Source organism: Pan paniscus, chromosome 1 (genome assembly GCF_029289425.2).
Source record: "Pan paniscus chromosome 1, NHGRI_mPanPan1-v2.0_pri, whole genome shotgun sequence".
Classification (NCBI taxonomy): domain Eukaryota; kingdom Metazoa; phylum Chordata; class Mammalia; order Primates; family Hominidae; genus Pan; species Pan paniscus.
The window spans coordinates 157,284,266-157,308,616 of NC_073249.2; the positions used below are offsets into that span (position 1 = coordinate 157,284,266).

General features: G+C 37.4%; 1 protein-coding gene across 12 annotated transcripts in view; it reads right to left on the reverse strand.

The window, feature by feature from the left end:
- Positions 1-22,622, reverse strand: part of LRRC7 (leucine rich repeat containing 7) — a 577,334-nt gene extending 554,712 nt beyond the window's left edge. For 2 of the 12 annotated variants that reach the window (XM_034967349.3, XM_003830613.5), the window contains exon 1: positions 19,651-19,931. In XM_034967349.3, the coding sequence (XP_034823240.1) occupies positions 19,651-19,709 (59 nt within the window). In that variant the 5' untranslated portion in view covers positions 19,710-19,931. Of the gene's footprint in view, positions 1-19,650; positions 19,937-20,340; positions 20,409-20,529 lie in introns of those variants that run through there. The other 10 variants (XM_055117394.2, XM_034967334.3, XM_055117378.2 and 7 more) reach the window with 10 other exon arrangements.
- Positions 22,623-24,351: the final 1,729 nt, after the last annotated feature.

The following is a 24,351-nucleotide window of genomic DNA, read 5'->3' on the forward strand; positions in this document are numbered from 1 at the left end:
CATACTGTCTCAGACATGAAGCAACTTGATAAGTTTGTCAAGGAAACAGAAATCTAACAAGTACAGAAATTAGGCCTTGTGAAATACCTTGATATCAGTTATAGATTTTTTAAAGCTATATTTTGTCACATCAGAATTTGTGACAGTGACTATAAATTTAAACCTACTAAACTATAAATTAAAAACCTCTAGACTTTAATAGTTTAGAAAATATTTCCATTCATTTATCTCATTTGATTCTTATGACCAAATGGTGAGATAGATATTAATAATTTTTCTTCATACAGATGAAAGAAACAAGGCTTACAAAAATTATACAGCCTGTTTCAAATTTCCTCACTATTACTTGGCATGGTTAGAATCCATATTTAGGTTTTACAATGTCAAAGCTCATACTTTATCCACTATATTGCATTTGTTTTATTTTATATTTATCTATTCAATTTACAAAACTACATGCTTAATATATTATTTCATATAATTTAGAATATAGGCCTGATCACATTATGCCTGATAAAGTATGATGTGTCTATAGGTTAGTCATTAATTTCACGTCTGGTTTATTCTTTTTTTGCTATTCATTTATTCTTCAAATAAATATTTACTGAATAGATAATGTATGTTAAGAGCTAGGTATGCAAAAAAAATAAGATGCCATTTCTGATAAAATAATGGTCATCTTACTGAAAAAGAGACACATCAACAATTAAAATATAACATGGTCAGTCTTACAGTAGAAATGTATGTAAATCACTTTCAAAACACAGAGGGAAAAAAACCACTAACTTTCCCTGGGATGGAAGGAGGCAGAAGGTATAGAAAGCCTTCATGGAGAAAATGACATTTGGAACTACAACCTAAGGAATGAATAGAAGGAATTTTTCAGTATTTCTAGCAAATAATAAGGCTTGGGCAAGACAGGGTATATTTTTAGAGCTCCTGATAGCTCAGTGTGGCCAGAATATCAAATGCACATAGGAGGGTGTATTAGTCCATTCTAACACTGCTATAAAGATACCTGAGACTGGGTAATTTATAAAGAAAAGGGTTTAATTGACTCACAGTTCCACATGGCTGGGAGGCCTCAGGAAACTTACAATCATGGAGACAGGTGAAGGGGAAGCAAGGCACGTCTTACATGGCAGCAGGAGAGAGAGATAATAATAGGGAAACTTCCAAACACTTTTAAAACCATCAGCTTTTCCAAGAACTATCACAAGAACTATCATGGCTCTCCCTCACTATCACAAGAACAGCATGGGGGAAACCACCCCCACAATCCAATTACCTTCCATCAGATCCCTCCCTCAACACGTGGAGATTACAATTTGAGATGAGATGTGGTCGGGGACACAGAGCCAAACCTTATCAGAGGGTGAGAGCAGAACAACTGTGTGAATATGTTATCCACATCAAACAGCTGGGGCACAAGGAGTCAGTGATGGTTTAATCAGGAGAAATGTCCTATATAGGCCTGTATTTCACAAAATCTCAAGATGGGAGGACCCCACAGAGGTGAGACTGAAGGAAGAAAAGTCCAAAGGAAGTGAGGGATCAGTGAGGTCCACTCAGGGCCCACTGGAATCAGGCACAGGAGACATTAAAGAGTCCTGAACTGGGGAACTGTTGTGGGTATAATGAGAGAAGAGGAAAATGAAAACTATTTAGAAATTGGAGATCATAAAATTAGAAGAAAAAGCATATGCTCATAAGGGAAGAAAGAAGTAGAATATTTTAAGTTTGGATGCGTAAGTAATATGAAGACAAAGAGAAGGGATTTAAGAAGGAAGCCATTTCCTATCAATCAGAAAAACACTCTGTTATATTATACCACATTTTACTACTTGCATACTTACAAATATTCCAAGGGCACAACAGATATCTAGATATGCAAACATGTACAACATATTTCTTCAGGTAAGTATACTGAATGCCAGAAAAAACCTCTACAAATGTCATTATTTAGATATAAATGTGAAACAGCAAGAACATTTTGGGAGTTACTAGAGTCACTTGAATTCTATATCGTTCCTCAGAATTCGGAAAATAGAAAATCCAAAGTTTAACAATAAATGGAATTTCTTAGAATCTCAGCTTTTGATGCTAAATAATCAACAAAGGGTAGTATTTTAAAGAATTAAGGCGCAAATATTACAGCCTTAAATAACACTCAAAATGCCTAGAATAAACTTTGGTAAAATGCCTTTTTTACATCAACAGTTCAGTTTTCAAAATCGACACTGATGTCTACTTAGCTGAAAGATTTATTTCATTCTTCAATTATGATAATAATAAATAACAGTTATCAAGAGTTACTGGAATAATTTTAAGTAAATGGTATGCAGTACCTCACTGAATTCTCCCCCTAGGATCCCAGAAAAACAGAGAGGCCCTCAGCTGCTGGCGAGTCCCTGCTGCATCCAGTCCCCCACCACATTGAAAATCTCCCCAACTCACAGTTTTCATGCCAGACACCCTGAAGACTGGAAGAGGCTTAGGGAGCCCCATTTTGCCATGTACCATCAATAAAGTCATCTGTCCCTGCCCCATCCCCCGCCAAAATGAGAATTTTTTTAAGTCGAGGGGAAACTATTGGGGATCTTCTAAAAGGAAAATTAATTCTACAAAGAAGGCATTTACAAAGATTAGTCTGACAGATGGTGACAGAAACTAAAGTCAGAGAGACCAATTACAATAATATTTAAGTTCTTACACATAGGGAAGGAAGGACAAGGAAAGAAGTCTTTTAAGTAGGTCAGTATTTTAAATTGACAAAAATTTAAATTAATTTTATTTCAGTATTTTGACTTATCCTCTAACATCTGGAGGTAGTAAAGCTGGTTGAGTATCAGACTAGCTCTTGGTACTTTCACTATTTAACAACAGTAGATTTAAGTCTACAGTAAATCTCAATTCTTTACAGATTTACAGAAATTTATAGTCTCTTCATTTTAAGAATCATTTTTATAAGCCAGATTTTTAGTAGCTGATTTTGTCTATGACATAAAAGAAGCAAAAGCAGTCTCTTGTGCAATGTTTAAGATAAACAATGAAACAGTTTGCTAATTAAAAGTCTTACAAGGATATATTTCTTGGTAATAGTTTATGTAGTTCTTTCTGAACTCACTGGTGGCTGTCTGTGTCATTCTGACAGGGTCCGTGGCCTTCATTTAACAGGATGCAAGTGTTTTATCACATGTTGTACTTCCAAGAAATGTTTACTGTGATAGCTCACAACTTATTCTTGACATCTGCAGACTCTTTCAAAGTATCTCTTTTTGTGTTTATGTTGCAAATTAGTATTGGTATCATAGATACTTATACACATGATGGGAATTATTTTCATAATGACACAATTTGTAAATATATTACACTATGTGCAAGTTATATACTATTTATCAACTTTTTAGAAGCTTTGCATTTCATCTAGCCTGATCTATGCAAATGGTAAAGGCATCTTTGGAAAGATTAGAATATTCTACAACACAGAATTTTTCTGATGTAACAAAACTTTCCTGGATTCCTCTATCTCTTCAACAAAAGAGAAAGGTACTTTTTTAGTCTATAAATTGTTTATGCTTCCCTTTTGCTCCTTGAATTGGCACAAAGATCTTTAATGATTACATATTTTCATTCTTTTGTTAAAAAATCATATTTGCTCACAGAGTAAATATGGTGAGGATTACATAAAGAAAAGTATATATATTATGCCTAGATGAGTTCCTCAAATAATAGTAGACCCCCAATAAATATTAACTCATTTCTTCTCCTTTTATTCCATTTGAATACAAATTCATTTTGAAGTAGTTTTGTAAATGTTTGAGAGAAAGCATTTCAAAATATCAGGAAGATATAACTGTGTATCAGTCTAGCAGTTTACAATCAATGAACATGGATGGAACATTTTGTATAACATTTTGCTATATGTACAGTGCCAAAAGAGAAGATGATAGTAGAGGCTTCCTCTAGGAAGTGATCACTGAGTTGAAATTGGAAGATAAAATAGGAGTTAACCAGGTAAAAAGAGAAGTTAATGAGAACAACACAGGCAAAGGGCCTGAGGTGGTAGGAAACAAGGCCTTTTCTAGTCTGAAAGAACACTCACATTTGTGGACACTGAGGAAGTGAAGCTGGAGTGTAGATAATAGCTAGACTTACAGGAATCCATGTGTTTTCCTATGCCTCATAAGAAAACATATTAATTTTTGTCTTTATCTCAAAAGAAATTGCAAAGCAATAAATTGTTTTAACTGGGGAAGGGGTAAGATGATTCAATTCGTATATCTAAAGTATTATTTCTAAAGAATTATTACGGTAATAGTGTGTTAGATTGCTTTTCCTAATTAAAATTACTTAATCTTCACAATATTTATGTGAGATGGGTATTATGTTCACTTTTAGGATAAGTTATGATGTAGAGAATTAAAATAACTTTTCTGAGGTCACCTAGCTAAAAAGTAACCGAAAACAAATTTAAATCCATATCTTTGGTATTACTGAAATTCAACTATGCATGCTACTAAACCACAGCTGTTGGCAAAACACAATTTTGAGAGACATTTGATAAAATAAAATTTTGAAGGCCAGGGCAGCAGATGGCAAGGGAATAACGGAGGTTAGGCAACAAAGAGTAGTAAAACTTCTAAGTCTTCTAGAATAGAAGACCCCCAAAATAACCTCAAATATTTTTGTCTAATGGGATAACAGAGAAATAAATTTTAAGGAAATAATAATTCTTTCCACCTTTGCCTCTGAAACTAATTTTTTGCTGATCAGCCTGGAGTTCACTTTCACAAAACTATAGCCGATGTCAACTGGATATTTAGGATGAGAGAAGTAAGCGATTCCAAGCATTGACAAGTACAAAACCAGCCATCCTAATGAGCCATATTCATCAAAATGAGTAAGTCTTTTCATCTGCTGCAGATTACCCTAGAGTTGTGTTTTTCTCTGCCGTTTTGCTTATTTAGCTGGGCACAGAAGATATTCATTAAGAGGCAGAACTGGCAGTCCCAAATACCTTTCTGTCTTGGAGAGGCCTTGCATACATACTGATAATTGGTGTGATGAAATGAACCCCTCAGAAAGTCTTTGTGTGGATAATATCACCCTTTGTCAATCAAAGAAAAAAACTGAGAGATAGTGCAATGCAGCCCTATTTGTACCCATAAAACAATTCAAATGACTTTGCTCAACCCCAAGTTTGTTGACAAATCTGTAGCTGAAAATAACAAATAATGCCTATATTTTATATCATTTCCCCAATTGGGGGTAAGTTGTTTTTCTGTTAAAAGAGGAAGTGAGAAATTATAAAATAATTATACATTGGCATAATAATTCTTGAACATAAAACACAGTCATTTTAAACACAGCAGTCTTACTTGTCTCTGTTTTACGTACTGGAGTTCTTTGTAATATTTTACTGGATAAAAGCAGTCCCCAATTATAAAAATGTTATAAATATATATAATATATATTATAATATATATAATATGTATTATAATATATATAATATGTATTATAATATATATAATATGTATTATAATATATATTATATATAATATATATTTTATATATATATATAAAAATGTTGAAAACCACTGACCTAGTGGTGACTGTGTTACCCTTGAAAGTAGGAGTCCAACTAATTTCCCAAGAACACCTAAGGAAGTAGCAACATAAATAATCTAATCTATTTACTTCTGAAGAATTTAATTAATTAGATTATATTTCATATTTTAGTGATTCCATTTATTAACAAAACAAAAAATTTATTTGTAAAAGTAGCATAAGTAAACAGAACTCTGCCACAAATTTAGTCTTAACTCTCTCGTTTTATCTTTCCTCTTTCCCTTCCCTCACACACAGATACAGTAGATCTGAGCAAAATTAAAATATATAAGGTTTTGAATATGAAAGGGAATTTAAGGCTTTATGAATTGATAGTTATCTCAAAAATTCTTAAGTATGTCCATTCCTAAAATATAAAATGCTCCATAAATCCTCCAGATATTATAAAAAAATAAAATTTTATTTTATAACTAAACGTCAGTGCTTGAAAGAAACTGTTTAACCAAACTAAAACTGATTTGTTTAGATATTAGATATTTAGATTAATATCTAAATTTTAATATGAATGTTATTTTTCCCCAAATGTCTTATAACTTAGGAAAATAGGGAAAAAGTAATTTACTTGAGAAATTTGTAAAATACATTTCAAGCTAATCAAAGCAGAAAAAAATCAAAACATATTCATAAGTACAACTGCATTAAACAGACTTGCATGCTGGCCAGGATACAAGAGCCAAGGAAGAGACCTAGGGAACTCAACAGTTGGTGGATATCCATTACTGCCATTCCTTTGGTGCCAGTCCACTCAGAGGCAGTTATGTTAAGAAGGAAAAAACTGTCTTTCAAAGTATAAATGCTAAACTACTACCAAAGAAATAGATAAAGATTTGGAATGACTTGGAGTTCCTGATGACATCACTGAGCCACTTATACCAGATGGATGCTTAACCATTTGTTCCCTTGCCATGCCAGGCTTGGTTATGTGACTTGTTTTGGCCAAAGGACTGCAAATGGACCTAAAATATGCTATGTGTGAGCAGAAGCTTTCATTGAACTTCAGTCGGCCAGTTTGGCCTCTTGCTCCTGTCCTCTACCAGGAAAACAGCACATCTGAGATGAAGGCTGCTCCCTCAGCTTGGATCCTGGAGTGAGAAGATTGGGTAAAGAGAGCTGAGTGGAGCTGCTGCTGTTCCACAGGTCTGTAGGGGAGAAATGAATGTTTGTGGTGTAAGCCACCGAGATATTTTGAGATTATAATTAGCACTGCAAAAGCTAACTGGAAGAAAGGGTAAAATAAGTATCTTAGTTAAGCTACTAATCATTAATACTTCTTTTATTTTCAGCTAAATACATTCCTAGATTATGTATCCATGAGCAAAGGATTCTCATTCTACTTATTTGTACACCCTCTGGGCAACAATTTACGGCATGTCTTAAATGACAGAACTCAGCAGTGAAAAAAAATTTGAAGATGAAGAGCTCCAGGAAAAGGTACCACATATGGGACAAATTGCAAATGGGTGTAACCTTGCCCAGAGAATCCCACAGCATGGATCCCTTGGTAGCAACAGTGCTGCAAGAGGCTAAGGAAGTGCTTGAGATGGGTGGCTTAAAACAAACACTATCAATGGTTTACACTCTTCTACTCATCTTAGGAATCCAAGTATAAAAGGACCAGGAGTAAATTGCCCTTCCAAACTGTAAAGCACAGTGAGTAAAGATGGAAGAAATTAGTATTTTCTTTTCATGCCAAAAAAATAATTAAAACAAAGCCAAGATAGCAATATAAGGTGAGTCACTCTAATGCATACCCAATTTTCATATATTTAAAAACTTTTTTCTTAAAAAGAGGCTTTAATTACTTTTCCCTATAGAAGTATTCAATTCATTTCCAGTAATTTTATATAGGAATAAGTGTTTACAAGTTGATGCTTCTTCAATATGTCAGCGTTATTCAGTTTCCTTCATTCTGTCAATGTTCTAGTTATACATGAATAAATTAGTTCCCTCTCCAGATTCTCCAGTCAACAAATTGTACCTATATGTATCCAGTTTCTCATGCCAGAAATCTTGGAATAATCTTTGATACCACACTTTCTTTTGTTAGCCCTCACTACTATCAATTCAGCAGTGAATCCAATACCTTCTACAAAGCTTATTTCACTTTCATCTATCTCTTTCCATTTCCACTACCAAAATTCTAGCCCAAGATAATTTATTGTCCAACTCACTGTAAACATCTCCTAATTCATGAATCCCTATTTCCACTCTCACCTTCATCTAAGTAGAAGCTATGTAAACATAGCAGCCCAAGTAATCATTTAAAAATGTCAATCAATTCACACCACTTTTGTGTTCATAAATGCTTAATGACTTTGCACAGAATGTAGGATAAACAACTTAAATTCTTAACCTGGTCAGTAAGTCCTTGGATGTCTGGCTCATGTCTGCCTCATAATGTGCCAGTCTCCCTGTGCTCCCCATATCCAGTCACATTGACCTCCTGCCAATCACATTGCCCTCCAATGTACTATCCTCTTCTGATTTAAAGTTTTTGCATTTGCCATTTGCCCTGACTAGAATATTCCTGTCTTCTTTCTTTGTCTGGCTAACTTCTATCATCTTGAGGTTTTATTTAAATAGCAGTTCATCAAAGATGCTACTTCTTCTCAGAACTTCAAAATATTCACTCTAAGTACCTTGGTCTTTTTCTTCTTAGCTTTTATCATAATTTGTAATTATATATCCCTAGAATTATTATTTATTTAAGGTCTGTCTATACCATTAGACTGTAAACTCCATGAAATCAGAGACCAGGTTTGTACTCAACCGTGTCTAGCACAAGGCCTGGCACACAGTAAATATTTAGAATGAATGAATGCAGGCAGGCAAGAACTTAGTAAAATTTATTACACTGAAAAAGTTGCAGATTCCAGTAGATATGGTAGATTTTTATTATAAAAGTTCTCCTAACAATATACAGAATGAAAAAATATATTGCACCCTAGTTTCTTTGATTTGTTTACAAATTGGAGGAGCTATCCCTGAGTTGTACAAGAACAGTAGCTTAGTTCTTAGACTTCTGGTGTATTAAAATATGCTTGTGCACAAAATTACCAACTGAGAAAGTCAAAGTGCTTAAGACTTATAAAATTTTCTCAAATAGGTTGATGTTTTTATCTTTTAAATAATATCTTTATGTATTAAATAATAGCTTTGTTAAAAATTATATTTTTAACCAGTCATAAAATGTAATATATTTTAATATTACGATCCAAATTAGTAGCATACTTATTTCTGTAGTTGTGACACTGTAAACTGGAAATTAGGATTCTACTTTTAATAGAATAGGATTTCACTTACCCTTTGTCTTTGAAACTCAATAAATTTGAGAAGGAGGGAAGAGTAGGTTATTCTCTATTAACAAACAACTCCCCAAATCCCAACATATCAATGCTTTATTTCTTTCTCACACCACATGTCAAATACCTATGTGACAGGAGGACTGCATTTAGTGTAATTGTTCATGGACCAGGATGATGGAGGCTCTATCATGACATGTGCTTCCACAATTACTATATTAGGGAAAGAGCAAGCAGTGCACTGGGTCATAAACACTTCTATTCAGGCCAGGTGCAGTGGCTCACACCTGTAAGCCCAACACTTTGGGAGGCGAAGGCAGGAGGGCTGCTTCAGCCTAGGAGTTTGAGACCAGCATGGGCAACATGGGAAGATGCTGGCTCTACCCAAAAAAAAAAAAAAAAAAAAAAAAAGCTTCTATTCAAAAGAGACACTCCTTACCTTAGCAATTCATATGGCTATGGCTGGGAAGCACAATCCTATGATGTTCTCAGAAAGGAGGAGAAGAAGGAATTGAGGGAAACCGTGCTAATGGCTACAAGAGTCATTTAGAGGCATTCAGAAGAATAAGTGGAACGATTCATTCATTGAAACATTCATTCACACAACATGCATCTTTTTCTGCACCAGGCTGTGAGCTAGTTTGCTTGGGGTAAAATATCCAGTGAGTCTCCACATATGTACTGGTTTGGGAAACAGTCATTTAAATAATTATTTAAACAATGATGCTGGGAATGAATGAATGGTCCATATATTGAAGTATCCTAAAAATACCAATATAAAGTGACCTTTGTGTGATCACACAAATCACACAATTTAAAGGTTTAACCTTTTTTATTTTTTAAAAAAGATATGTGGAGAATGTAACCAAGGGATTCTGAAGTTTCATTAAACTATATTCATATTCAAATTAACGGTGATCTTTACTCAGTGTGAGGGTAAATTTCTCACTTGACTCACATCCAGAAAAAGAGAATACAAAACCCAAGTAAACATTTTAGGGTTTTTTTGTTACCTTCCTTTTTAATATAAATACTAGAAGCTATCACATTACATTTTATTATGTTGATTCATTAAATTATAACTCTTGACACCCAATAAAGTTTCTATCTTCTAAACTAAAATATGCTATTTTTTCCATTGTTAAGCAATAATATTAAAACCATTAAGTGGCATTTAAAACAAGGAAGTATTCATCCATATTACCAGGACTAAAATACAATTTTTTTTCCATGCATTTCTTTTTATTTTATTTTCTTTTATTATTATTATACTTTAAGTTTTAGGGTACATGTGCACAATTTGCAGGTTACATATGTATACATGTGCCATGCTGGTGTGCTGCACCCATTAACTCGTCATTTAGCATTAGGTATATCTCCTAAAGCTATCCCTCCTCCCTCCCCCCACCCCACAACAGTCCCCAGAGTGTGATGTTCCCCTTCCTGTGTCCATGTGTTCTCATTGTTCAGTTCACACCTATGACTGAGAATATGCGGTGTCTGGTTTTTTGTTCTTGTGATAGTTTACTGAGAATGATGATTTCCAAATTCATCCATGTCCCTACAAAGGACATGAACTCATTATTTTTTATGGCCGCATAGTATTCCATGGTGTATATGCGCCACATTTTCTTAATCCAGTCTATCATTGTTGGACATTTGGGTTGGTTCCAAGTCTTTGCTATTGTGAATAGTGCCGCAATAAACATACGTGTGCATGTGTCTTTATAGCAGCATGATTTATAGTCCTTTGGGTATATACCCAGTAATGGAATGGCTCGGTCAAATGGTATTTCTAGTTCTAGCTCCGTGAGGAATCGCCACACTGACTTCCACAAGGGTTGAACTAGTTTACGGTCCCACCAACAGTGTAAAAGTGTTCTTATTTCTCCACATCCTCTCCAGCACCTGTTGTTTCCTGACTTTTGAATGATTGCCATTCTAACTGGTGTGAGATGGTATCTCATTGTGGTTTTGATTTGCATTTCTCTGATGGCCAGTGATGGTGAGCATTTTTTCATGTGTTTTTTGGCTGCATAAATGTCTTCTTTTGAGAAGTGTCTGTTCGTGTCCTTCGCCCACTTTTTGATGGGGTTGTTTGCTTTTTTCTTGTAAATCTGTTTGAGTTCATTGTAGATTCTGGATATTAGCCCTTTGTCAGATGAGTAGGTTGCGAAAATTTTCTCCCATTTTGTAGGGTAGGAAGAATCAATATCATGAAAATGGCCATACTGCCCAAGGTAATTTATAGATTCAATGCCATCCCCATCAAGCTACCAATGACTTTCTTCACAGAATTGGAAAAAACGACTTTAAAGTTCATATGGAACCAAAAAAGAGCCCGCATCACCAAGTCAATCCTAAGCCAAAAGAACAAAGCTGGAGGCATCATGCTACCTGACTTCAAACTATACTACAAGGCTACAGTAACCAAAACAGCATGGCATTGGTACCAAAATAGAGATATAGATCAATGGAACAGAACAGAGCCCTCAGAAATAACACTGCATATCTACAACTATCTGATCTTTGACAAACCTGAGAAAAGCAAGCAATGGGGAAAGGATTCCCTATTTAATAAATGGTGCTGGGAAAACTGGCTAGCCATATGTAGAAAGCTGAAACTGGATCCCTTCCTTACACCTTATACAAAAATTAATTCAAGATGGATTAAAGACTTAAATGTTAGACCTAAAACCATAAAAACCCTAGAAGAAAACCTAGGCATTACCATTCAGGACATAGGCATGGGCAAGGACTTCATGTCTGAAACACCAAAAGCAATGGCAACAAAAGCCACAATTGACAAATGGGATCTAATTAAACTAAAGAGCTTCTGCGCAGCAAAAGAAACTACCATCAGATTTTCATGCATTTCTATCTATTTTTCACACATGATTATACACAGAAATTCTACTAGGGAAGAGGGGGAAGGAGATTAACAACATATTCCTTTATATAAATTATGGGTAAGTTTATCTATGATTTTTATATGGAACTTAAACATGCATAACAGTTCTAGTAGTTTCTTCTTGTACCAAAGTACAAAAGCACATCATCTTTGTATCCAGCCCCCTGTGTTCACGTCCCACATTGATGTCTACTGTGTTTGAGTTTCAGTGGCTTGCTTTTTGTCTGCGGGAAGCAAACCTTAGATATGATGAGGCAGAAAAAGCGAGTAAACAAACAAAAAACGTCCATCCTCCTTATATTACATGTGTAAATAACCGCTCATTAAATAAAATTAGATAGTGCAAAAGATAAAACAGGTATTATTTTGGAATAATTTGAACCCTGGACTGGGAGAGGTTGACATCTTGTATTACTGTTAACACCTAGACTTAGGACGTTCAGATTTTGTCATGTAAAATGGTGTGTGGGATTACATTCACAGATGCAGAAATATGTTCTGTTCCATCACACCCACGAGCCTCTGAACAGTACACTGAAAGCTGGCATGAATAAGAACCATTTTACAAATGAAAAGCATAGCTAATGTGCTGATATGTGATGCATTAATTTAGTCATCTGGTGTTTCTTCAACTTAAAACATTATTTCCTTAATAAGGAGTTATGTCTTTTAAAAAGGGTTATTAGATGGGACTGTGTAGGTATGTAGATATCTTGTTTAATCAAAACTTTTCTTTGTAAATATTTCTACATTTCATTGTTTACAACCCAAATACATATTTTAAGAGCTTTATACCATAATTTCAAAAATGCTTTATAATCATTGCTAATATGGTTTGCTGGTGGGTTATAAAACATCTTGCCTTAAATTTACCTGTAATCAAAGCTTCTAGATATGGTGGACTAAGAATTTTAGCATTAGAAAAAATATAAATGAAACGTTTATTTAAAATTTGTCTTGTAACAGAAGAACTAAGTCATAACAGATGTTTAACCAGATATTTAGAAGAAGGAAGGATCTTACTATTTTAAAGGACCTTCCAAAGTAACTTTTTTTTTTTTCAGAGTGTCACTCTGTCACCCAGCCTGGAGTACAGTAGTGTGATCTCAACTCACTGCAACCTCTGCCTCCTAAGCTAAAGCAATCTTCCCACCTCAGCCTCCTGAGTAGGTGGGACTACAGGTGAGCACCACCACTCTTGGCTACTTAAAAAAAAAAAAAAAAGTAGATACAACATCTCACTATATTGCCCAAGTTGGTCTCACACTCCTGGACTCAAGCAATCATCCCACCTCAACCTCCCAAAGTGCTGGATTACAGTCACCCAGCCCAAAATGTAACTTAATAATGCAAAAAACTTCTCAGAAATGAGTCTGTTTTACAAATTCCAACTGTATTGTATTTTATTTTCCTGATTAGAATGGTTTCCTAATTCATATTTGAAGTAATAGTTTATAGAAAGCCCTAACAGCACTTAAAGTCCTCCTTGTTTTTTGGTGAGAAAACTCATTGGTTGACCCCTAATAAAATTAGCAAATTTAGAAGATGATTTATTTATTTAAAATGAATTGAACATTTCTTCATCATCCAACATTCATTTAGCTGGCATTATCCTAAAAAGATCAATGATTTAAAAAGAACATTTTAATTTTAATGTTTTAAGAAAGGATATAGTATCCAAATTTAGAGTGCTTCAATGTTAGTGAAAATTAATTCCACATTTCTTAAATAAAGATATTTTAAAAATAGAATACTTAACAGATGTTAAATTTATAGCATAGGAGTCTGCCTAGACAGTCAAGTCAAAGTAGAGGATAAGGCAATTGTCCAAAATGCTTAAGCCAAATAAAAACTCAGGGCATAATTAAGACCAAAAATTAAACTCAGATTGAAATTTAGGCCAAAAATTCAATGAAAAAGAAATGCTTTTTGGATAGTGTCATCAAATTGGCTAGCTATATTAATTGGATCTATTGAATTAAGGTTCCTTTCTCTCTTCTACTTTGCTCGGGTGTAAGAGAACCCAGTAGTTCCAAGGGTGTGGTTTTACTGGCAGACAGTGGGAGCTACAAGACCTGATTTTATTGCTATTTCTCCCATTAACAGTTGGATGACCCTCAGCAAGAAAGTATACTTAGTGGGGCCTCAGTTTCTTCTTTTTACAAAATGAGACCCTCTAAATTCCTTTCCAGCTCTGAAGTGTTATAAACTCCTGAAATAGTAAGATTACAGCTATGTTTGTGTGTGCATATGTGTTGTGAAATAGAACAATTACAGCTGTATGTGTATGTGTGTGGTGTGCCCAGCGTTCAACAATACGATATTAGCCTAAGGACTTCACTAATATTTAACACTCACTCTAAGTTTAACTAGGTATTTGATTTAATTACAATAGCTTTTATAATTGTCTTAATAAATTAATCACACTTGATATAGGGAAGAAATTTTTTTCATGTCTTGAATTACACTGATCAGAATAACACCGGATAGTAACTATTTAATTTTATGAGTGCTCAAAATATGTGGTCCAAGGTATATTTCCATCCAACATGGTTCTGTAAGATGCCTACTGATGGTAAGAACTACAATGATGAATACTTTTGATGCAGAACACTTAAGTAGTTAGTATTTGTAAGTCTATTATTTGCAATTTTTAATTGTTTTAGTTACACCGTCTGTGACACATTAATTCTTTAAGTTCAGCTGGCATATTTTAGCTTTGTGTCCATTACCTACCTTTTTAGTGCAACAAATGTCTTCATAATACTTAGGCACTATCTTAATAAAGTTCATTTCTTACCTTTCCTTCCATTATTGAATAAATTGACAATACAGCCAAGCATCTATAAAGTATTTTGCCACTACACCAGAGTATTCTTATCTTTTTCAATATAATAACATAAAATCCTGTAGTTTCTCAGTGACTTGTCTAACAGCTCTTTTCCAATTGTTTGTCCCATATTCTCCTCTGTTAGCTCTGTTTTTCTGCTTTTCACAATACCATTTCTTTTTACCTATGAAAATTTCATGATGATAATGATAGTATTTATGCTATTGTTTTGTTTTAAGGTCAGCTACCTCTTTTCTATAATTGAAATCAATAGCTTCTCACTTGTTCTCATACTACTTTACCTCTTGAGTACTACAACATTTAAATATCTCCCTCATCTGACCCACCCCGCCATACACACAAGTATCCTAGAGTTCCATTGTTTTTAACTTAAGCCATTTGTTATGATACTACCTTGGGCATACCTATCCCCTTGTGTTAAGTATGCTTTCAACCTTACTGAACTTCATGTACAGCAAAAATATCCTGGCACAACTGAAGAAACTGCATCTTTAAGAAGCCTATAAATGAATTCTTTAAACAATGTAAACAACTGCTCCATTGTTAAAATATTTAAACACATCATGTCAATGTTAATAAACATTTCAATGCTTCATCCCTGACAACTACTATTCCTTTCACGTGTATTGAAGTAAAATAATATTTTGTATAGAGATTTTAAGTAGTTCATTAAGCGATGAACAATAAAATGAGAATGAGTGTACATGGGAAATCCTTTGGGTTATTAATGTATTTAATATTTTTCCCATGTCTTTGAATGACAAATGATAATGTTTCTATTATGAATAATAATTTAATTAGCATATATGATGCCTCCCCAGGGGTTTAATTATCAAGTGCATCATCATAGTTTCAAAATAGACATGACAGCTATTGACTCAAAATTTGCTTTATTGAAAACTTCCATAATGTACTTTTATATGACAGATTCTACTAGATTATTAAATTTCTGTTGTGAATGAATTATTCCAAGATAATAAGCAACAGTATTTTCTATACCTACATTAAATAATAGTCCAAAAATAATAGGGTGTATTATCACCAAATATACAGCTTTCAAAAGCTGGTTCAAAATCTTAATCTTTCTTTGTACACCAGGAAAAACTTCCATAATCTACAGATTTCAGTTATTTACCGAACTTCAATTTATGCCATGAAGAAGAGAGCACAGAATGGGGAAAAATGAACAGGGGCCAAATCTGGGCTTAAATCTTGGCCCATCACTTTCCACGTGGCATGGATTTGCCACTTGTTGTCTTTGAGTTTCAGTTTTCTAATCTTCAAAACAGTGAGAATCATGCTTCCTATAGGATTATTTTGAAGTAAAGCACATGACTCATGGTAGGAGTTTAGCAAGCAGTAACTTATTATAATTATGATTACAGTTCAGGTACTATGGTAGGGGAGGCAGTATGACAAGTGATGTTCATGGATTTCTAAGCATATTCACTTTTTTTGAGATAGGAAATAGACATATTTGATTATTTAAATGGCATGCTTTTAATTACACCATTATATAATATACATAATTATACTATGCTATCACTAAACAGAACCACACACACACATACCCCACACACACATTACTACAGAAAAACTAATCTATACAAAAAAGTTTATACTTCACTCTTCTAAAATTTCCAAACCACATTTCATGTACCCCTTTGTCTTCTTTGGTATGTCCTGCAGTTATAAAATAGTAATTATTGCCACCTCTATTTTATCTTGTTAAAAGAGATGTATTACCTAAGATTGCATATTACTTCTAGACATACCTAAGTTTTTCTTACTCCTCTTTCACTATCTCAGGGTAATACTCTACAGTTGTTTCTATAAAAATGTAATTATTTCTAATGATTCAAACCTGAGTCACATAAATAACATGGTTAAAAGCCACATAAAGAAAAAATACTATTGATTTGTGGCAACCATCATTCAAACATTGTTGATTTATAGTGCCACTTTTCATTTTGAGTTTTTATTGGCAATTCACAAATAAGTTTTTTAAAACATATGTGAAGCCTGTCTATGAATCTCCTTCTTTTGATTTAGGTATTTAATTACAATAGCTTATATAATTTGCTTTTTTGTTCCATCAGAATATAACATAATTTGCTTCATTATAGGTTTAAATTGCTATCTTTATATTAAAATTTTATTTCTTAATATGGAAACATTGAAAACTCTCTATTGAAGACCGATGTTGACTGCTAAATTAAAGAAATTCAGAGTGAAAACTTCAACATTCTCCAAAGAGCCTAGAGTCATCTCCAATGATATCTTTCCGTGGCAATAAAAATTAGTTAATGGTAACTCGGCTTGTCATAAACTAAAAGTCTGTTATATGTCACAGATTTGAATTAACATTCCCCTAAAGTCATCTTGCAAATTTACATGGCTCCAAAAAAGAATGTGGATGATACTCTGCAAAGCAGTCACCTGTTATTAGAGACAACAAAATACACCAAATAATGTCTTTCAGTGATAGTGTGGCTATTATAACTATTGTGTTCAACAGCATATATGTTTGAAATAATTTTTTCAAAAAACTATAAAATAATTTATGTGAAGAAAGAAAATGTAATAAGAATCCATAAATAATTCAGATGATAATTCATCAATAATTGGTTACTCTTCGTGTAGTCGGTTAATCTGAGTAAGCAATGAAGTTATAATCTCATGGAATGTGTGATTCCTTCTTATATTGGGGCCACAGTCATTCAGCAAATAAAATTTTAGTATCTATAAGTGTAATTTTGATACATCAATTAAAACCTAACATCAATATTTTATCTGTTCTAAAAAGCGAATGTTTTAAAGTTGTGATTAACAAGAACAAGTTTTTGTATCAAATATTTAATCATGTACTATATGCTGAAATAAGAAAGATCTACAAGTACCATTGGAATGAACATCATATAGATAATATAGTTTATTACTTTCATAAGCAATAACATTCATATTAATTTATATCTTCGTGATTTTTTGAAATCCAAAGAAAACAAAAATGCAGATGCACAAAAACACTTTAAACTTATGTTCTGTATTTTATAAGGGAATTAGAAAAATTAAAAGCTTAAAAAAGAAAGTGGAATAAGAATTTAATTGGGAAAATGTTAATGACAGCCTAAAGCTGCACTAAAATTCTGAATAAAACATGGCTACTGCAACTGGACCAGGTTTCTTTATGAAGTTGTTTCTAATTCTAAGCTGCATATGTGCAGACACAAGTGATGAAGAATTTATGTGTTGGCCATGGTAAGTACACATTTTTTCTTGGATAGTCAGTTTTTTCTTAAAAATGTATAAAGAACTCTCACCTCATAATAAATCATGAAAATTGACTGTTTTTCTTATCATTACATATTAGTATGATGCAATGCAGCATAACACATAAATAAACCACCTTTTAAAAACTTTAGCCTACTAAGATGGATTATAAAACATTAAGTGAAAATGAAATAAGAAATCTCCAAGTCAGGTAACTCTAAATGTTGGGTCATAAACAAGTTATATCTCCACTAAATTAATAAATATTCTGACCTCAGGACATTTTCCACAGGCCTGAGACACCTCAGAAGTCCAAACTCAATCACTAAACACACCCCCAATATACTTTAGCCATATGACTCTTAAGGAAACATAAACTCATTCCTACATCCCTACTTGTTCATTTTTCCCCCTGTGCAATCAATGATTTCTAAAAAGTAAAGACTTCATTGCTTTACTGTCTTTTGTAAAAACAAACAAACAAACAAAAAACAACAAACAAACAAACAAAAAACACCTCGTGGTAGTTCCCTTAGAGTCCTTCCTGGAAGCCAATTCAAGGAAGCCTGGACGGAGGCGTGACACTTGGACTGGGAAGGTGGTGTAATCTGTTGCGAATCACAGCAGGTTCTGAAGTGCTGGAGAACCCACGTGTGCAGGGGCTGGAGAACTTTTCCACCGTCTCCCAGAGGAAATGCCTCATTTTAAAATAGGGGGCTGGCTGGAGCAAGGGGTGGGGGTGAAGGGTGGGCGGTAATAAAAGGCAGAGGCGAAGCTTTCAAACCGTTCACGCATGTCTACCTGTGCTTATTTTCCCTCTATTTCGCCTCCGATCAACTTTATTATTATTATTATTATTATTATTATTATTATTATTATTATTTTCCTTCTATAGGAAGACTTAAGCAACCAGGATGCTGAACATCTCATAGGCTCAGGCTGGAACAAAGAAAATCGAGTTCCTAATACTGTATCTCACCCGTTGGAAGGATCACGTGTCCTGCTTTCGCTGGAATGCACTCTTCTCGCCCACGCTATAAAAATCTCTATTGTGCTTAGAAATTTCGCCTAGGTTAGAATATGCTCACAAAAAATTGCTTTTCATCCACCAGGAGAGCCACATTTCGACATATACAGATACAAATCTATTTACCTGCTGACCCAGTTACCACTGCAGGTAAATTCAATGTGTTGAAAGAGTATTGGGAAAGTAATTGAAAAGAGCAGGGGGAGGACCCCTGTGTCTTACCGATCCCCACCCCCATCGCTTTTTTTTTTTTTTTGTAATTCCTTTTGAAGGAGAACTTCGAAAGGAACGTGGGAGTCGCAGATGGTTCCTTTCTGAAGCCGATTCCTGGGAGTTGTGAAAGTGACCCCGTCTCTTCTCTGCCTGGAGCTGTGCCCTCTCGCCCAACCCGCTCGCTTTATGACTTGATGGGGAAGAGACAGCCAGAGAAGAGCGGGAGTAGAGGGCGGAGGCGGGTCCTTTATTCAGCCCTGATGGCCGAGAAGTAGTGTAAGGAAGCAATCTTGCAGCCATCTCCGTTATTATGAAGTCACACTATTTTAAAAGGCAATCTATACAGTCCCCCAACCCCCGCCCCCATTCTTGACTCTGCAAACAGTAAGATTAGAGACCACTGGTAGCCAATCTAATAGTCCACGAGCCAGGGTGCCATGATTACCTTAATGCTAATGTGCTTCCCTCCCTCTTTCCACGTCGAATCCGAAACACGTCCTGCATCCTTAATAACTCGGAGAGGAGGACGCAAGATCCTCAAGGGGACCCAGCGCTGGATTGGGAATAGGCAGGTTCACCAGCTTCTCGTGCCACACAAAGGAGATGTGTGGGCAGGAGTTGTCTAGCTGACAGGGAGGGAGGCAGGGTTCTCCCTGACTCCCAGGGAACACGCTCCCCCACTTCTTTCCGTCCTCCAGTCTTTCATGTTCCTTCGTCCCCTCCATCCCCCCAAACCCCACCCTTTCCCTTCAATCCCAATCACATAAAAATCTTCTAATTGTATTTTTTCAAACAGACATCGAGACATTGATACAACACCTTCCAAGATAAAGAGACAAGTGCGTCCTGCCACAAGTGTGTGTGAGTGTGTGTGTGTGTGTGTGTGTGTCACGATCAAACACGCGCTTCATCCCTCAGACACCTCTGGGAAAAAAGCTGACTGGAGATACCCAAGATAATAACGAGGAGCTAAACCTAATTTCAGCGGAACCAATGGTCCCAGCACCAGCGCCCAACATTTACCTTTCCTTTTCGCAGTATGTAACCCTTTAAGGTCTCTTGCCAGCTCAAGCTACTCGGTGCTCCCATGCACCCGCCCAGTTAGCACCCCATTTCCAAATGCTCTGCAACCTACCACATCTTCGCCGCCTCCCTCGGCCACCGCACAAGCAGCTCCCCGCGAGCGCCGAAGCCTCCCGCCCTGCCACCCCCGCCCCCGGCCGGCCTCTGGGGTCCCACACCTCGCGCGCCTACGGTCGCCGCGGCCGCACGCGGCTGGGCCCCCGCAGCACCCTCCGCCACGGAGCGAGCGTGCCTTACTCACATCGCCGGCGGGAGAAACTGCCCATGAGGTTTCGGAGAGCGTAGTCGTGCAGCTGCCAAGGGTTATTCCTTAAGTGTTCAGGGGTCCGCAGTGGAGTGGGCGCCAGGGTCCTCGGAGGAGGAGAAGAGGAGGGAAGGAGTAGAAGGTAGGAAGAACAGGAGATAGAGGGGAATCCAGGAAGGTGCCACGTTAGACCATGATGCCTGTGCCCTTCAGGTGGACGGTTGGAGAGGTTCCCGCGGGAAGCGGCTGAGGGGAAGCCCGAAGCGCCGGCGGGGGAGGCAGGAGCGCGTCCACTCCCCAGCCTCAGCCTGGCCAGCGCGCCGCGCTAGCGACCGCAGCAGCAGCGGCGGCGGCGGCGGCGGCGGTGGCGGAGGCGCAGCTCCCTCCCCGCCCCCAGAAGGCTCCACAGACAATAAATCCTGGGCGGAGAAGAGACAAGCAGGAAAGGCGAATCCTGCACCCAACTCCGTAACAACCCCTGCCCGTTGCCGCGCCTGTGCAGGGCGAGGATCCCCAGGGGCCAGGGCGCAGCGGGCGTCTCGGAGGGGCTGAGCGCTCCGCAACTGCAGGAGGCGGTGGCGGTGGCCCGAGTGGGCGGCTGCAGGTCCCGCCGGCGAGAACCCGCTGCACTGGGGCTGGGTGTCCGTGGCTTCAAGCCCGGTGTTCACCCGGAGTAGGGTCCTCCTCGGTGCAGTGGCTCGGCGCACAGGTGCCAGGATTGGCAGGCGAGGAGGCGCCGCTCATGGCTCTTGGCTGTGTCTCACCGCTCTCCCCGCCCCCTCTCTTTTTTCCCACCCCCTTTTCCGACGACACCAGCTGCAGCTGCTTCAAAGTGTGAAAAATGTCAAGGAGATTTTCCAATGATAGGAGGGGGTAACCATGTTCACAACCCTCGGTCTCTTTTTGAGATCCTCGCCTGTCCCTCTGACCTCTACTCCGGCTCCCCCAAATTATGATAAGAAAAATCCCAGTCCTGCACAGGATTGAAACGCTAGCCTTCTCCCGGCTCCGTCACGATAGGCTGCTTTTCGAGAACGGGACGAGAGGCCGAGCTCTCTGGGTTCCTCTCGCCTCCGTGGTGTTCGAGGCAGGTGGCACGAATCTCAGCGCCGGGCGGAGCGCGGCCGCCGGCTCCTCCCGCTCGCGGGCCAGCCCCGGGCGCTCGGGCAGCGCGGCGCGGCTTCCTGCAGCGCGGCCGCCTGAGCGGCAGAAGCGGCTCCCGGCCTGTGCGCCTGCCTGAGCGCCCCTGCACCCGCACTAGCTCAGTGACGCTGAGCTCGTGGCTCCTCAGGCTGCTGCTCCTGCTATCTCAGCAAAGAGGCGGCCGGGAGCGCCTCCTCGGGGTTTCCTCCCCCGCCCGCCTTGCCTGCTGCAGGTTGTTGGCTGCCAAGGAGAAAAGTCTCCGCTTGTGCGTCAGGTCGCTTCACATCAGTCATGGCAGCGAACCTTGTGCCTGCTCTCAAGTCCTCTCCTCATTCTGGGGTTGCGGCTGCTGCCCTGGGAGTGCACAAAAAGGGAAGGGTTTTCCCAACTTCCCTTCATATATCCACCGCCCCTCCTCCTGCCATGAACATTCTCTCTGACACACACACACACACACACACACACACACACACACACACACACACACACTCTCTCTCTCTCTCTCTCTCTCTCTCTCTCATATGCTCTCTTACGTAAAGGCACACACACTTTCTTCTTTTCTTCTCATACGCTTCTCTAAAGTCCCAGAAGCAGCAAGACATATCGATGAAGCTAGTACTATATTTACACTTTTTTTTTTTTTTTTGAAACGGAGTTTCGCTCTTGTTGCCCAGGCTGGAGTGCAATGGCGCGATCTCGGCTCACTGCAACCTCTTCCTCCCCGGTTCAAGCGATCTTCCTGCCTCAGCCTCCCGAGTAGCTGGGATTACAGGCGCGTGCCACCAAGCCCGGATGATTTTTTTGTATTTTTAGTAGAGACGGGGGTTTCACCATGTTGCCCAGGCTGGTCTCGAACTCCTGACCTCAGGTGATCCACCTGTCTCGGCCTCCCAAAATGCTGGGATTACAGACGTGAGCCACCGTTCCCAGCCTATATCTACACTTTTATTCTATACACACATCTAATGAATTACATCTTTTAAAAAGGATATATTATGCTGGTATTCTTTTGTGGAATATAGGCTATGTGGTTTTTGTTTCTTCATTACAAGAGAGAAAGAATCTTGTCTTTAGTTCTCTAACCTCGAACACAGTCAAGACTGTGCACAGCATTCAAATGCCACTCTGGGGGTGTGTGTAAGCTCACAGTTTGCCAAAAGAAAACACACCTGATTGTATTCTTAGATTTGGAATGCTAAAGTCTTCAAGGTCAAAAATTATGTTTCCTGGCTGCTAGAAATTGTCTAGGAAGAGACTTGAGAGACTGGCACCTAATGTGCGGAGGACCTAGAGAGGAATTATTGCCCACTTTATCTGGGCCATGAAGGTGGGCTGACTTTTAAGGACAACTTGCCAGTGTTTCATATCATTTGCATATAGAAAGGAAAAGGAGTATATTTTGAAAAGCCAGATCGTTTTTTATACTGTTACAAAACACCAAAAGAAAGGGTTCTGAAAATGGCAAGGAAATGGAATAAAATTGTTAAAAGAATTTTTTTTGAATTGACTACTGTTGTGCTCTGTTTTTTTTTTCACCTATAGTGTTGTCCTTTTAAACATTTTGCCACATCTCAATGTCTCTGCTGGATGAAGTGACATGAAATATTTTAGGTGCTGATTAAAAATGTATTGACAAAATAACCTGGTGCAACAATTACACAATTATAGCGGTCCTTTATGGGTTTCCAGTTCTTTTTAATACAGTCAACACAGTACTTTCACATATATTCTTTCATTTAGTCCTTTCTTAAATCTAGGTGGTGGATAATCTAATCCACACTTACAGGAAGGGCACAAAGGCTCATCTCATAAGGGTGTCCAGTTGCCCTGCACTTGAGCCCAGAATTTCTTATTTTAACTTCAGGCTTCATTGTTTTGTATCAAAATATTTGACAAAAATTATTCTGTTTAAAAACACAGCCAGTTATGAGTAACTGCAGATCCTTGCATACAGGCAGCATACCTACCAATGAAGTTACCTTCTGTGTGTTAAGTGGAAGTAGGTTCCTACGTGAAAACAAACGTATTCCTTTCCAATGGAGAAAAAGATAATTTTGGAATCCCGAGTTAAAAATTGATGGTGTTGATATAACACATTTCAAACTACATGTCCTCCTTTCCCATTTATCTTGTCCTAGAATCTTGATTTTGGACCATAAAAATCCAATGGATAAAATATTTTAAATATGTTCAGATGTCCACCTAATAGTTACGGGTTTTAACAAACAGGATTATAAGGTGTAAAGAGAAGGTATTCTCTTTAGAATAAGCTTTGAATACAACGGCTCCATATTTTTGTAAGATTATGAATCTTGAACAAAATCTGGCCACCTTTACTATTTAAACAATGAGACATTGAAGAGATTTCAGTGGTTTCATAGAATTATGGAACTAGTGAAATGCAAATGCAGGTGCTGTCTTTAAACTCCAAGCTGCCCTGTCATCAACCCTCTGGAAATGCAGATGACTGTCTAAAAATTGGAGAAAGATGAATGCTAAATATACTTTGGATGTTGTTCAAGCAGAGGCCCAACACTAAAAACTATCACCATTTTACAAATTAGATCAAGGCAGTTTTAACAGATTTGATGTTCCTATTACATCTATAAATGTTTAGACATTAAGGCTATAAAATTTTGCAAGTTGTTAATCAATTTCTTTGACTCACACTGCTAA